Source organism: Crocodylus siamensis, chromosome 2, assembly GCF_052110815.1.
Source record: "Crocodylus siamensis isolate JL-2025a chromosome 2, ASM5211081v1, whole genome shotgun sequence".
In the NCBI taxonomy this organism is placed as follows: Eukaryota; Metazoa; Chordata; order Crocodylia; family Crocodylidae; genus Crocodylus; species Crocodylus siamensis.
The window spans coordinates 110,135,648-110,149,608 of NC_143396.1; the positions used below are offsets into that span (position 1 = coordinate 110,135,648).

General features: G+C 42.4%; 1 protein-coding gene across 7 annotated transcripts in view; it reads left to right on the top strand.

The window, feature by feature from the left end:
- Positions 1-13,961, top strand: part of BLTP1 (bridge-like lipid transfer protein family member 1) — a 245,235-nt gene that overhangs the window by 124,431 nt on the left and 106,843 nt on the right. For all 7 annotated transcript variants that reach the window (XM_090036587.1, XM_090036588.1, XM_090036592.1 and 4 more), the window contains 6 exons: positions 761-963; positions 7,399-7,596; positions 9,174-9,385; positions 9,712-9,863; positions 11,534-11,684; positions 12,261-12,413. In XM_090036587.1, coding sequence (XP_089892713.1) covers positions 761-963; positions 7,399-7,596; positions 9,174-9,385; positions 9,712-9,863; positions 11,534-11,684; positions 12,261-12,413 — 1,069 coding nt within the window. The remainder of the gene's footprint in view (positions 1-760; positions 964-7,398; positions 7,597-9,173; positions 9,386-9,711; positions 9,864-11,533; positions 11,685-12,260; positions 12,414-13,961) is intronic.

Consider the following 13,961-nt stretch of genomic DNA (forward strand, 5'->3'; position numbering starts at 1 on the left):
AATATATAGTCCATAATTGATACCTCATTATTATCATGCTAATAGAAATTTCTAAGCTTCTGTATGTGAGACACACGGGTACCAACAGGGTTATCTAAAAAAGTAAATTTTAAAAAGTTACTATGGGTATCTTTCTTGTCAGTGTATTTCTTTTATAAAAATGGGTTTTAAGTAGGCTGGCCATATGGAAATCTTGGAAATCTGGGACACCATCCAGGAAATCTAGGACACTGCTCCCTGCCCCAATCCTCCTACACTCTCACAAGTTGGCAGGGGAGAGGCCGTATGCCAGGCAGACAATGGTGCCTGTACGCCTGCCTGCCTGCAATGTGTGCTGCACCACTCCTACTTCTGGCCAGAGTGTACCCCATACTCCTGTATTTCTGGAAAACCCATTGTAATTCCAAACAGCGAGCTGGGACTGGCTTCTGAAATCCAGCACTGTCCGAGCAAAAGCAGGACATATTGTCATCCAAGTTTTAAGTGATGTGTAGTTAAAGTACTTTGTCATCTTTCAACCTTAATCATTCTCTCTTCAGTTGTATGAATTTAACTCTTGGTGATATAAATAGGAATTGCAAATGAGAACTCTGAGGGCAAAATTAAATCTTCTTTAGTTGTTTCTACCAAAGGCTGTCACACGAACAAAAAATTCTTAATATTTATGTGCTTATATCACTTAAAATTAGCAGACACCAGAAGCAACTATTTAATCTTATTCTTGACATTGGTTTATTTTTTTTCCTTTTACATTCAATAGGGGTATTGTTGAAGAGACTTCAACCAATGCAGAAACTGGGAGAAATTCTGTAACGTTTGATCGGTACATCCATGCCAGTAAAATGCAGCCTCAGTCTTCTGGCTCACTGAGATCAAATGCAGGAGTAGAAAAAGGAAAAGAAATTGCTGCCAAACTGAACATTCATCGTGTTCATGGGCAGCTCAGAGGTCTTGATACAGCAGGTAAGCATACTGTTAACAGTGTTTTCATGGACACGATTTATTATTACTAGAGTTGCACCGATACATCAGTCCGATGTCGGATTGGTACTGATAGGAAGAAAATTGTCTACACGCATGACCAGAGGTCAGGAAAACAGACCTTTCGACGACAGGCTGAGAGCCACGGTGCTCTCTAGCCTGGAAAAGTACAGGCTCAGGGGTGATCAGATGGCCACCTATAAGTTTATCAGGGTGACCACCAGGAAGTGGGGGAATGCTTGTTCACCAGAGCGACCCAAAAGGTGACGAGGTTGAACGGTTATAAACTACTGAGCGACCGTTTCAGACTGGATATAAGGAAGAATTTCTTTACTGTCCAAGCCCCCAAGGTCTGGAACAGCCTGCCATTGGAGGTGGTTCAAGTACCTACTCTGAACACCTTCAAGAGCAAATTGGATGCTTATCTTGCTGGGATCCTATGACCCCAGCTGACTTCCTGCCCTTTGGGCAAGGGGCTGGACTCAATGATCTTCCGAGGTCCCTTCCAGCCCTAATGTCTATGAAATCTATTAAATGAGACAGCAGGCAGTGTGGAGAGGTGCCTTCAGCTGGTAAGTCGGAAGGCAAGTGGGGGAGGGAAGGAGCATGGTCCGGGGCAGATCAGTGCCCCTTGCAGTGAGGTAGGGGCCAAAGGGAGGCGCTACTCAGCCAGGGCAGAGGAGGCAGAGGCATGGGCTGGAGCTGCGGCTTGTGGGGTGGGGGTGGGTCCTGTCACTGCTTGCACCCCGGGAGGGCGGGGGCTGGGGGGGAGCATGTGCCCCCAGATCAGCGTGGTGTGGGCTGAAGCTGTGGAGCGGAACCAGAGTTGGCATGGGGCAGGGCTTTTCTCGGTGGAGGCTGGGCTCAGAGCAGGCTCTGGTGGTGCTGGGGGGAGCCTGCAATTACCCCAAATTTTGCTGCAGCTCTGCTCCCAGCCCCACGCTGCTGCCCGCTGCAGCTCTGGGTGAGCACCCCGCCTCCCCCCAAGCACTGGGAAAAGCTGTGGCAGTACAGGGCTGGGAGTGGGGCTGCAACAAAATTTGGCATGGCTCCAGTTTTCTCCCAGCGCCACTGGAGTCCGCTCTGAGCCCAGCCTCTGGAAAGAAGAGCCCTGCACAGTGCTAGCTCTGGCTCCACCCCACAACATAGCTCCCACCGTGGCTGTTCAGATCTGGAGGCACAGCCCCATTACCCTCTGGCGGGATGCTTATTGGATGCTTATCCACAAGCTGGGCTCCGTCTCAGGCCCCCTCCTCCCACCCCCGGCTGGGCAGCACCTGCCCCTGCCCCCTCCCTCACCGTGGGGGTCAGTGATTTGGTTTAATTAATTCATTTGGGTGTCTTCTTTCTCCCAGTTCCTTAAATAATCTGGTACCATTTTTCCTGAGCAATAATATACCATTATTTTAGTCCCTATAGATTGGCAATGATCTGTATTGTTTTGATCCCTTCTTGCTTTGTAATAAAAATTCAAGATGGATAGAAAATCCTATTTAAGTACCACCGTTGTATCACAAGTCAAGGGTCTTTGAGAGAAGAGAGTTGGGTTTATTTTGTTTTGCTTTCCTTGCTTAACTGGCTGCTGTTCGTTGTGATAAAGCAGTTAGAATGTTATCCTACAAGTGCAGATAAATGCATTGTAGTTTAGTTGTTCTGGCTTTCACTGAGAGGTGCAAGAAAAGATCATGAAACACAGGAGCAAGTGTAAGAAAGGTGAACTATGGCCAAGATTTTTCTCTCACTAGATTTTTGGATGTTAACTGTTTACAGATGAAACTACATTCAATTTGAATAAGGTTATACAATTTAGTGAAAAACCATAGTTTCTGCCTCAGGCCTTGACTGATAGTTACCTTTATGGTAATAACTGCTATTATTTAGGGGTGCAGGATGTGGATTACATAAGAGAAATCCAAGCCGCCTTTGTAAATACTTTGCGATTTCTAACCTTGATTCAAAGTGAGTAAAGTATTAGGCACAACACTTAAAATGTTCTTTCAAAAATGTCACTAGGGAAAAGGATTATATAGGTACTGTGGAAGAAATCAAACTGCGCGTTGTGTTTGTTATTAGAATTCCCAGACTCAGTCTGAGTTTATTGGTGACTATACCATACGATCGTAGGGAGGAGATCTAACAGAACTCCCCCCCCCCCCAGTTAACATATCTTTTTATACCTAAAATTGTTTAAACAAAGCATCCTTGAAAAGAAAGTCAGGAGTAAATCATAACAGTTGCTTGCTCAGCAACACATTTTCTTTTGAAAACTGTTATCACCTTTTTTCTTTTTTGGAAAGGAAGAACATTTGTTCCAAAAGAACTGTGCATGGAGTCATAATAAGCAGAAGAGTTTTTCTTATTTTAAAACATTTTAAAATATGAAGCAAGACCATTTTTTTTTTTTTTCTTTGCTCTTTTTTTCCTTAGTTAAGTTAGAGGCCTGGATTGATCAATAGTCAGATAGAGGCCTGGATAAATTTATAGTCAAGTTAGAGGGGCCTGGCTCGATCTACTTCAACAGTACTCCTCACTTTAATATCCTTCTGGTTAACATTGTTTCATTATTATATCACTGACCTATTAGAGAACGTACTCGTTTAAAGTTGCACAATATTCGGTTATAACATTGTTTGGCTGCCGCCTGCTAGTAGGTAACTACTGTGACATAATTGTATTTGTTTAACATTGTTTTGCATAAAGTCACATTTTTCAACATACAGGCAGTTGAGTTGCGACTGTTTGAGTTATGATGAACAGCAGTTGCAACATTTGTAAATTAATACGCTGTTTTGAAATTCCAATGTGGGTTTCAAATTTACAGCGCTGGATACAGCTCCAGCTGTTGTGGTGGAAGGGTGGGGGGGAGGGGGCAGATCAAGGCCCCTGCGGTAAAGGAGGGGTTGGGGCAAGTGCTGCCCAGACAGGGCTGTGCCAGGCTCTGGGAGCGCAGCCCGGTGCATCCCTGGCACTGTCTGCCTTGCCCCGTTGGGGAACAGCAGCAGGAGCAGCCAGATGAGCCATGGCTTTACACCAGGCTCTGAGAGCGGGATTATGGGTGGGCACAGCCAGCACAACTGAACGAGCCATGGCTTTGCGCCAGGCTCTGGGGGTGGGGTTATGGGCAGGTACAGTCAGGTGAGCCGTGGCTTTGTGCTGGGCTCTGGGAACAGGGTTAAGGGCAGGTGCAGCTGGCACAGCTGGATGAGCTGCAGCTTCACACCAAACTCTGGGAGTGGGGGTTGTGGGCGGGCGCAGCCCTGGCACTGCCTGCCTTGCCATGGTGCAAAGCCGCAGCTCGTCCAGCTCCTGCAGGCAGTGCTGGGGCTGTGCCTGTCTATAACCTTGCTCCCAGAGCCTGGTGTGAAGCCATGGCTTGTCCAGCTGTGCCCACCCATAATCCTGCTCCCAGAGACTGACATGAGGCTAGCTGCGCCCACCTGTCACCCTGCTCCCAGAGCGTGGTGCAAAGTTGTGGCTCATCCAGCTATGCCCGCACATATGCCTGCACATAATCCCACCCCCAGAGTCTGGCACAAAGCTGCAGCTTCTCCAGTTGTGCCCACCCATAACTGTGCTCCCAGAGCCTGGTGCGAAGCTTCAGCTTGTCCAGCTGTGCCCACCCATAACCCTGCTCCCAGAGCCCAGTGTGAAGCTGCAGCTCCGGCAGATCCAAGGGCACCCCCTCCCCCCCGATGCCCTTCCAGACATGTGGCCAGAGCAGTAGCATGCCGCTTATTTGGGAGCCATTTGTCAGGCAGCTCATCTGGTGCTCTCTTGTCGCTGATGCTACCAGTCTACCTGTACTGAAAAAAGAAGTCTCAGTAAAGTACAGTACTTTACAAGTTCACTGCAGTGCCATGTGCTGTTGTTTCCAAACTTTTTTCAAACTGCCCATAATAATGGCAGAAAAGTATAAATCTGGTGCAAGTGATGTTTTGTCTTCTAAGAAACATAGAACAATTACTATGGAAACAAAAATGGAAATAATTAAGAGATCTGAAAAAAGGTGAGACCCCAACTGAAGTGTGTAGAGCCTTAGATATCCCCTGAACAATTATCGTGACCATCCTGAAAGATGAGGCAAGAATTCAGGAACAGGTTAATGGCTCAGCTCCTATTCACTCAACTGTGATAACTAAGCCTTGTGTTGGACTTATTGCTCAGGTTGAAAAACTGAATCATTTGGCTGGAGGATCAAAATAAATGCTGTGCTCCTGTGAGTTTAGGCATCATTCAGGAAGAGGCTCAGAGTCTTGTATGATGATCTAAAGTAACATCAGGGAGATGATTCTAATGCTGAGCCTTTTACTGCAAGAAGAGGGTGGTTTATGCATTTTAAAGCCAGGGTCAATTTGCATTACATCAAGGTCTCAGGTGAAGCTGCCAGTGCTGATGAAGAGGCAGCTTGTGCTTTTCCTGAGACACTGGCTGAAATCACTGAAGAGGATGGGTAATGTGCTCAGCAAGTTTTTCATGTTGACGAAATTGGGCTCTTCTGGGGAAAAAAAATTCCATTGAGAACCTATATTACCAGAGAGGAGAAATCCATGCCAGGGTACAAAGCTGCTAAAGATAGGCTCGCTCTTTCTCAGTGCAGATGCTGTAGGTGATTTTAAACTTAAAACTTTACTTGCATATCGTTCAGAAAACCTCAGCGCTTTCAAGGGACATTTACGAGGCATTTCTCCCAGTGATATAGAAAATCAGTCCTAAGGCGTGGGTCAATAAGAACATTTTGAGGACTGCATCATTTTGTGTCAGGGATTATTGCAGCAAAACTAATCTTGCATCTAAAGTGTTGTTAATCCTTGACAATGCTCCTGGTTATCCAACCATTCTTGATGACATGCATCCTGACATCAAAGTGGTGTTTCTGCCCCCCAGCACCACATCATTGTTGTAACCCATGGACCAGGGGGTAATTACATCCTTCACGGCCTACTGTCTTAGGTGCTCATTTACCCAGGCCATGAGGGCAATTCAGAAGGAAGGTGGACCAATTCTGAAGGAATTCTGGAGGGGCTTCAGCATTTACCATGCAGTTAAGAACATTGGTGAGGCATGGGATGAAGTCAATCAACTTTGAATGGTATTTGGAGAAAATTGTGCCCTAAGTTTATGTCCAACTTCCGAGGCTTTACAGACACTGTTGAAGAGGTGAAAATATGTTGCTGAAATGGGCAAAGAACTCAACTTAGACGTTGCATCAGAAGATGTTGATGAGTCGCTGGCTTCACATTCTGAAGAATTAACTAACGAGGACTTCTTTGAATTGGAACAGCAAAAAGTGGCAGAGGAAGAAGATGCACCCACTGTTGAAGAGACTCCTCCCCATAAAGTCTTGACAACAAAAGTGTTGGCTGAGGTATGGAAGCTACCATATCCCTGTTTGAGAAACCTGACCCTGACATTAAACGCAATGCATCAGTGAATAGAGGTGTATCTAACATGTACAGCCACTACAGACAAACTTACAAGCAAAAGAAGAGAATATCTGTCCAAACTTCCTTGGACACTTTCTTTAAGGAAGCAGCCAAGACTCCAGAAGGACCTGCAGCCAAGACTCCTGAGAAGATTGTAGCCAAGAACCCTTCAAAAAGTCCAAGAGCTCTTCAAAAAGTCCAGCAAAGTCACCTCAAAAAAGTCCTTCCAAATCAGTATGATTGCTATTTACAATATAAATACATATATAAAATAAATAAATGTAGCTATATTACTTGTCTGTAATTGATTGAGTACTGTATTGTACAATATTCTGGGTTATTTTTGGTGAAAATAGGGTATTGGGCCATGGTTCAGGAACCACTCTCCTATTTATAACATTGTTTCCTATGGGAAATTGGTTCCGAGTTGCATCGTTTCAACTTGAGATTGTGGTTTTCAGGAATTAATTGTTGTAAGTCCAAAGACTGCCCGTAACTACGACTTTAAGCAAGGAGTAGCTGTATTTAGGCATGTCTTCAGGCCAGAGTGTTGGAGGGGGTCTGACATCTTGGATCTTAGATAGAAAAGTACATCCTGTAATACTTCTGAAATGTTTTGCCTGGGATCCTTATTGACTTAATGATCAGGGTTCCCCGGTTTTGTGCTTTATACACTTGCAAGATGAACAATGGCATGTCTGCTTTACTATTGAGATATATGTGGGCTTTGATTTCTGTGATTTTTGGTTATCTTGTGTCTGCAATTGTTGTATGAATGTGAAAAGAAAAGAAGGTTGGGGGTGGGAGGGAATCATTCATTCTATGAACAGTGTTTAACGAGCAGACATTTTTCTGTGCCAGTTTCAAATGCTAAGGTGCCTATTCTCATTGCTTCCTGTATGTGCGTAGTTGATAAATGCAATACCCTGCCCCAAATTCAACCGTCAATGTTGTAGATACGAGCTTTTTGTAATAAATGGCTCATCTTTTACAGACATTGGAACTTGTGCAATAACAGCAATTCCTTTTGAGAAATCAAAAGTTCTCTTTACTTTGGAAGAGTTGGATGATTTCACTTTTGTTGATGAAACGGATCAGCAAGCTGTTCCAGATGTTACTCGCATAGGTCCTAGTCAAGAAAAGTGGGGCTGGATAATGTTTGAATGTGGAATTGAGAATTTAACAATTAAAGGTAAAGCTACAGTATTACTATATTATATGTAATATGGTTATTTAATTATTTTACATGATTAGTGCAATACTGTGTTAGATCTTCCAAGTCTTTAATCACTATGTTTATTTTAAATTAAACATTTACTTCTATGTTTGTGTGTTCACATAAAATACCAGTTATTTGATAGATACTTTAACTGTTCTTTAATAGGCAAACAGACCTAATCACTTTTATAATCTGATCACATTGCAGTGTGTTGGTGTAGAATATTTTTATAAAATGTTGGGCTTGTTTGAGTGTTATGTAAGGAGCTGTAGCTTTTAAATTTTAATTTAAAAGAAAATTGGGCTTTGTCTATTCATGCAAGTCATAGTCCTGAAATCCATCAATGCAGAGATTCATGGGCAGATCCAGGATTGCAGTGATGGGGGTGTGGTCACACTCCTTTCAGCTGTGTGGTGCCTACTGGTTGAATAGAACTTATTGTGCATATGCCACACAGCCAGAGGAGGTGTGTGTAACCTCAGCCCTTTGCTGTGATCCTGGATGCCAGAGAGCTCTCAGAGCTCACCAGCATGTTGGCACAGCTATGTATGTGTTGTGAGTGTTATAAGCTCATTGGCGCGGGGTTTGCCCCAAGTCTCTCCCTGTGGAGCTAGCTGCTCTTTGTTCGTCCTCTTCCTCCCCCTTCACTTTCCCAAATTCAGCAGCAGGAGAAAAGAGGGGGTGAGGGGAAGGTACATGAAGCCCTTAGGTTCCATAAAGTCAAGGACTGAGTTCTAGCTGTTGCTACTCCTCATTTCCTTTCCCCTGCTGCTGACTTGTGGGGAGCGAGGGACAATCTGCAGCAGTTTTATACAGTACTTTTGGAGTCATGGGTAAATCTAGTGCTACGGAGAGGGGTGGATTGCTTGCGTCCAACAATTCTTCAGATTCTCCAACTGGTAGTGGTTATAATACTGATGTGTCTGAGGATAATCTTCCTTGTGATGGAGTAAGTCCCTCTTCAGACATTAATGGAAATGAGGACAAGAGCAAATTAGCATCCGGCTCCTGAGTTACCTGAAAGCAGAGACGGAGCAGAAGCTGCACTGACCAGCCAGTGAGCTCATGCCATGTACAGAGCTGCCAACAGAACCTCTGCTGACATGCCGGTATTCTCCAAGAGCTCACTGCACATGTAGTGCAGCCAAAGGGGTAGGGGTGACTGCAGCACTGCACCACCTTGCAGGGATTTGATTAGGTTAGAGCATTGTTTTGCAGACCAAAAGCGTATTTCTGTTAAAGAATGAGCTATACCTTTACTTTGCCTCAAATTTGTTCTCTTCAGTACATTGTGTGTCGCTTGGCTGCAAATCATGTGAAATAGCTGCTTCAAGGAAATAGAAAATACTCCAGAAACAGTAAATTGTTTTCTGTGCATAAAGCTTAATCAAGATGTGCAGCAGAGCATTTATGAAAATAGTTATAATATAGGAAAAACAGGTATTTTTTGCAGGGCCTGGTAATGATATGAATCTATATGACAAGTTTGTATAAATAAAATGAACACAATGCATCCAGAAGATCTGTTTACTTTAATGTTGTATTCATAGGAGGAAGACAGTCTGGAGCAGTTTTATACAGTACTTTTGGAGTCATGGGTAAATCCAGTGCTACAGAGAGGGGTGGATTGCTTGCGTCCAACAATTCTTCAGATTCTCCAACTGGTAGTGGCTATAATACTGATGTGTCTGAAGATAATCTTCCTTGTGATGGAATAAGTCCCTCTTCAGACATCAATGGAAATTCAGTTTCAGAGGAGCAGGTAGCTGCATGTCTTATGAAATCAATTGGTACTTGCACAAGGTCAATTTTTTTAGCAGTTGCCAGAAATAATGCAGAACTTGTAGTCATAGTTTTACTAGGTGACCTGTTGTACTTACCAGAATAGAAGGAGCCACTTACCTAGCTAAAGTTTCAACATTTTGAAAGATTCTTCCTCATCTGACTGGGGAAAGGTCAGCATTGTGTATGGCTTTTGATTTGTCTGTCTAGGTCCTTGGGATTTTTTAAACTACATGCTGTTCTTATGTTAAAAGTTGTTGCTCTCTCAAAATTTAACTCTTTACCTTTGTACCTCCGTTTGTATAGGATGAAGGAGTTGAATCTGATGATCTAAAAAAAGATCTACCTCTAATGCCTCCCCCACCTGACTCCTGCAGTATGAAACTGACAATCAAAGAAATTTGGTTTAGTTTTGCAGCTCCCACCAATGTGCGCTCTCCTGCTCATGTGTTTTCAAGGTATAACTTTTTCATTTAAGGAAATAAAAGCAGCAGGACCGTATAGTCTACTTTTTTTTCTGTAAGAAATCTCCTTAGTTATGGCTGCGTCTGCTGTTAGTTGAACATCAACATTTGTGAGATTTAGATAAGTCAATACCAACTCTTTCCTCCTTCAGTGTGCTGCTGCCAATATGTGGCAATAATAATTTTACACACTGTATTATAAAAAAGACTATTAAGTAAACAGCACAGACGTATCAAGAAAGGAACCTAAAAAGTATTTATTGGTTTTGAGAAGCTTTGACATATATTTAGAGAAATTACTAGAATTTGGATATTAAAACTTTGGTCTTAACCTGATGCTTCGACATGCAACCTGTATTTCTTGTGACATGAGGTTCAAATCTGCTCATGCTTGATTCCACTTTTATTTTTTTTAGAGTAATGTACTGAATGCCTTGCAGTTAATTGTGTGCATCTCTTTCAGAGGACAGCTTTGAAAATGGAGACATCCTGAACATGCTAAACATTTGGTTGTTCTGCATTTAAAAACTAAAAAAATTCCCTATTTTGTTTTTGGTCAATTATCTCTTCCTGAATATTTCACAACTTGCTTTGAGGTAGTCAGTTGCTACTATATGCTTTAGGGGAGACTGTATCACAGAGCAGATACCGAATCTTGACCTATGAAAGTGACCAGCTCTCCAGAGTATTTCAAAGGCAGAGTTTGCCTGACAAGTCTATTTAAATATTTACGCATGGTAGTGTAAAATACCCAATTTGTGGGTCCTAAAATCTCAATTTTAATTCCATGTTTTTTCCTAGTGTTCAGAGATAGAAATCAATGATGCATTAAATCAAATACTTCTAGCTACAAATACTATAAGCTCAATAGCTATTTGAAAATTAGTTATGTTCCTTCCCCGCCCCCCCCCCCCCCCCCACACACACACAGAGTAATGTGGAGCTAGTAGCACTTTGGCAACCTCTTTCAATGGTGTGCCAGGGAAATGTGAACTATTGAAGGGTATAAATCCCATTTTGAAAAGTGATTTAGGCTATTAGGATCTGAAGTCTTATGGAAAGTCAATGGAAGTTAAGCTCCAAAATCAAACTTGAAAAGCTACAGAATGAGACTATTGCAGTTGAAAATCTGAATCAAACTCTCAAATATAAAATATAGCAAAGATTTTTTTTTGACCCAGGGGTTTCTCCTAACATGAACTTCATTATAACATATAGGAGAAAAGGTTGATGAAAAAGTGAAGAGACCAGAGAGAAGGATTTTCTTTCCTGTCCCCAATTTTCTTTCCCTTCCCCATTTTCCAGAACCAGCTAGTATGTTCTTACTTTGCTTTCACCATTGATCTGTTTCATTTTAAAAATCTAGTTTTGTATGCACGGCATGAAGGGCAAGAGTGGGGAGACTAGAAGAAGGGTATCTAGAAGCAAGGAGGAGGTGGATGGAAGGGAAGGAGGAGAGGGTGAGAGAGTGAGTATGTGCACACACATGTAGCCTTTAACATTATACTTTTGCTAGTTTAAAGAAATTGAATTTAGAGGACAGAAAGGTTGGTTTTAAATGTAGGTATATCTACCAATTTCATAATAAAAATTGAAAGCATATGCAAACCTTGATAAGATTGTTGAACATTAATTTTTTTAATATTTCATTTTCTTTCAAATAGGCAGCTGAACCTCCTGAGCACTGCAACACCTGCTGTTGGTGCCTGGCTTCTTCCCATTGATCAGCTGAAATCCTCATTGAACAAACTAGAAACTGAAGGAACTCTGAGGATTTGTGCTGTTATGGGTTGTATAATGACAGAGGCGTTAGAGGTGAACGACTCACTGAAAAATGCGTTCAGTAGAAAACACACAACAATAGAAATTTTTTTTGTCTAACTATAATGATATGCTGTAGCAAGTTTGGTGTTGGGGCTGCAAAGTCACCTCCTGGCAGCCACCTGGACCCCACCTTGCTTGGCCTTTCTGGGTCCCACCCTGTTGTTTTGTCTGCAGTGCCTTGATGTTATGATTGGACAGGAAGGCTGCCCCTAGAAGGCAGGGGAGTTTTGGGTCTTAAGCCTTTCTCTGGGTTGAGGCCCCCTGGTATTGGCCCACTTTACTCTGGCTGGTTCCTTCTGCCTGAGGTCCACTGTCTCAGAACCAGAGGCTCCCGGGCCCCAGCTCCAGCCACACCCTTGTTGGCTCAGGGCCCTTTAGCCCTTGATCTCGCCCTTGCAAAAGTCTGGGCCACTCTGCCACTTGACAGCCCTGGGCTTGTGTCCTCAGTCTTTGCAGTCCGACACCTTAGAGCTTTCGCTAACGGCAGCACCAGACTCTCCAAGCGTGAGATACAGCTATAGATAGGAAAGGGAAAGTAACTGCATGAATATTTGTTGTTTATTTTAGAATAAAAGTGCACACTTCCCTTTGCGAAGCAAGTACAACAGGCTTACTAAGGTGGCTCGTTTTCTACAAGAAAATCCTTCCTGTTTGCTGTGTAATCTATTGCATCACTACCTTCATCAAGCAAATTATTCCATTATTGAGGATGCCACCATGGTAAGTTAACCTTTAAAGATATAAATAATACATACAGATATAAATAATACAGCACAAGTTCTAGGGAGAGAGAGAAGCAAGGGGGACTTCTATTTTCACAGTGCTGCTGTAGTTAGTATATCATATAAAACTTCAGTATAGACTAGAGATGTCTTTAAACAGATAATTTTAACTTATTAATATTTTCATAGTTTAATGTAAGTCTCTTCTTTAAACTTGTTATTTCTACATGATAGACTGGCTGACACTTTTTATTTTATTAAGATATATTATTTATCCCCATATGTAGGAACCATATGTTCCAAATAGATTTTAATGCCATATTTTATGTTGGTTTTCAGCTTCCATTAAAAGTTTGTAGTTGAATGATAAACACTCAGTCTATTAAGACTTTTAATATTTAGTATTATCTCTAGAAGAGCTTGCAGAAATGAGATTGAATATTCAGTCTTCATGAATTTTAGGATGGCAATTGGCCTTAGCAGCCTGCTAATAAGTAGCTTTTACTCGGGCCACAATTTCATTAACTTGGAGGTGCAAGATGACATACAGCAAGCATTAAGAATAGAAATATAACTCCCATTAATATTATTTGGCTTTGTTTACATCAGTGGTGTCAAAGATATGGACTGCAGGCTAGATCCACCCCACGGGGGCTACTGAAGAAGTGAGGAATTCAGGGGTGTTGTCTGTGTGGTGGAGCCCTATTGGAGATGGATGCTGGCAGTAGAGGGTTGAGCCATGGTGCATTAATATCTGCGGCTCAGGAAAGCTTAGTGGTTAATGATGCCACTGCTCAGCTTGCCATGGGAGGTGTGTCTGGATCAGGCCCACGAGGCTCCTTGCAGTCCAGATGCAGCCCTCAAGTACCCTCTCAATCTTTGTCTGGCCCAGTCAACCAAAAGAGCTTGACACCCCTAGTTTACATGAATCCTTTGAATGTTAATAGAAGTAAATATCTTTATTTCTGTATTAAGTAACCTATTTCCCTGCCTGTGAGATTTGTACAATATTTTAGGGTATGGACAAAGATGTAATTGGTGTAGTTCTGAAAGTGGAGAGGCAACTGCTGCATGCAGCAGATGTTATATTTTAACTGCTAGGTTTGCAGGAGGCAGTAGTGATACAGGTGAGCTAAATCACTCCAAGTTTGACCCTGGATGAAGTGTTATTTAGAGTGGTTTTGCAACATTTTTATTGTAAAGGCTCTGGCACAGGTAACTATTAGTGTAACAGCTTCTGCCCCTCTCTCTTTGAAATGGGACTGTGTCTCCATATCCTTACAAAAGTGAAGAGTTACTAGTATGTACCAGTGTGAGCTTGACGGTTAAAACGAGCACTGTAGAATAAAAATAAGAAGCAGATATTTTATGGTGTACAGTAAAATTTGTTGAAAAATGGTTCCTCCACCCCCAAGAAACATTTACAAATCTCTCTCAGAAAACAATGTTTTAGTATCTCTCTCCTTCAATACTGTTAAAGTTGTCCACCCAGTGCTGTTAGGTTTCTACTCTTAAGTGCACTTTACTGCAATTTTTATTTTATGAA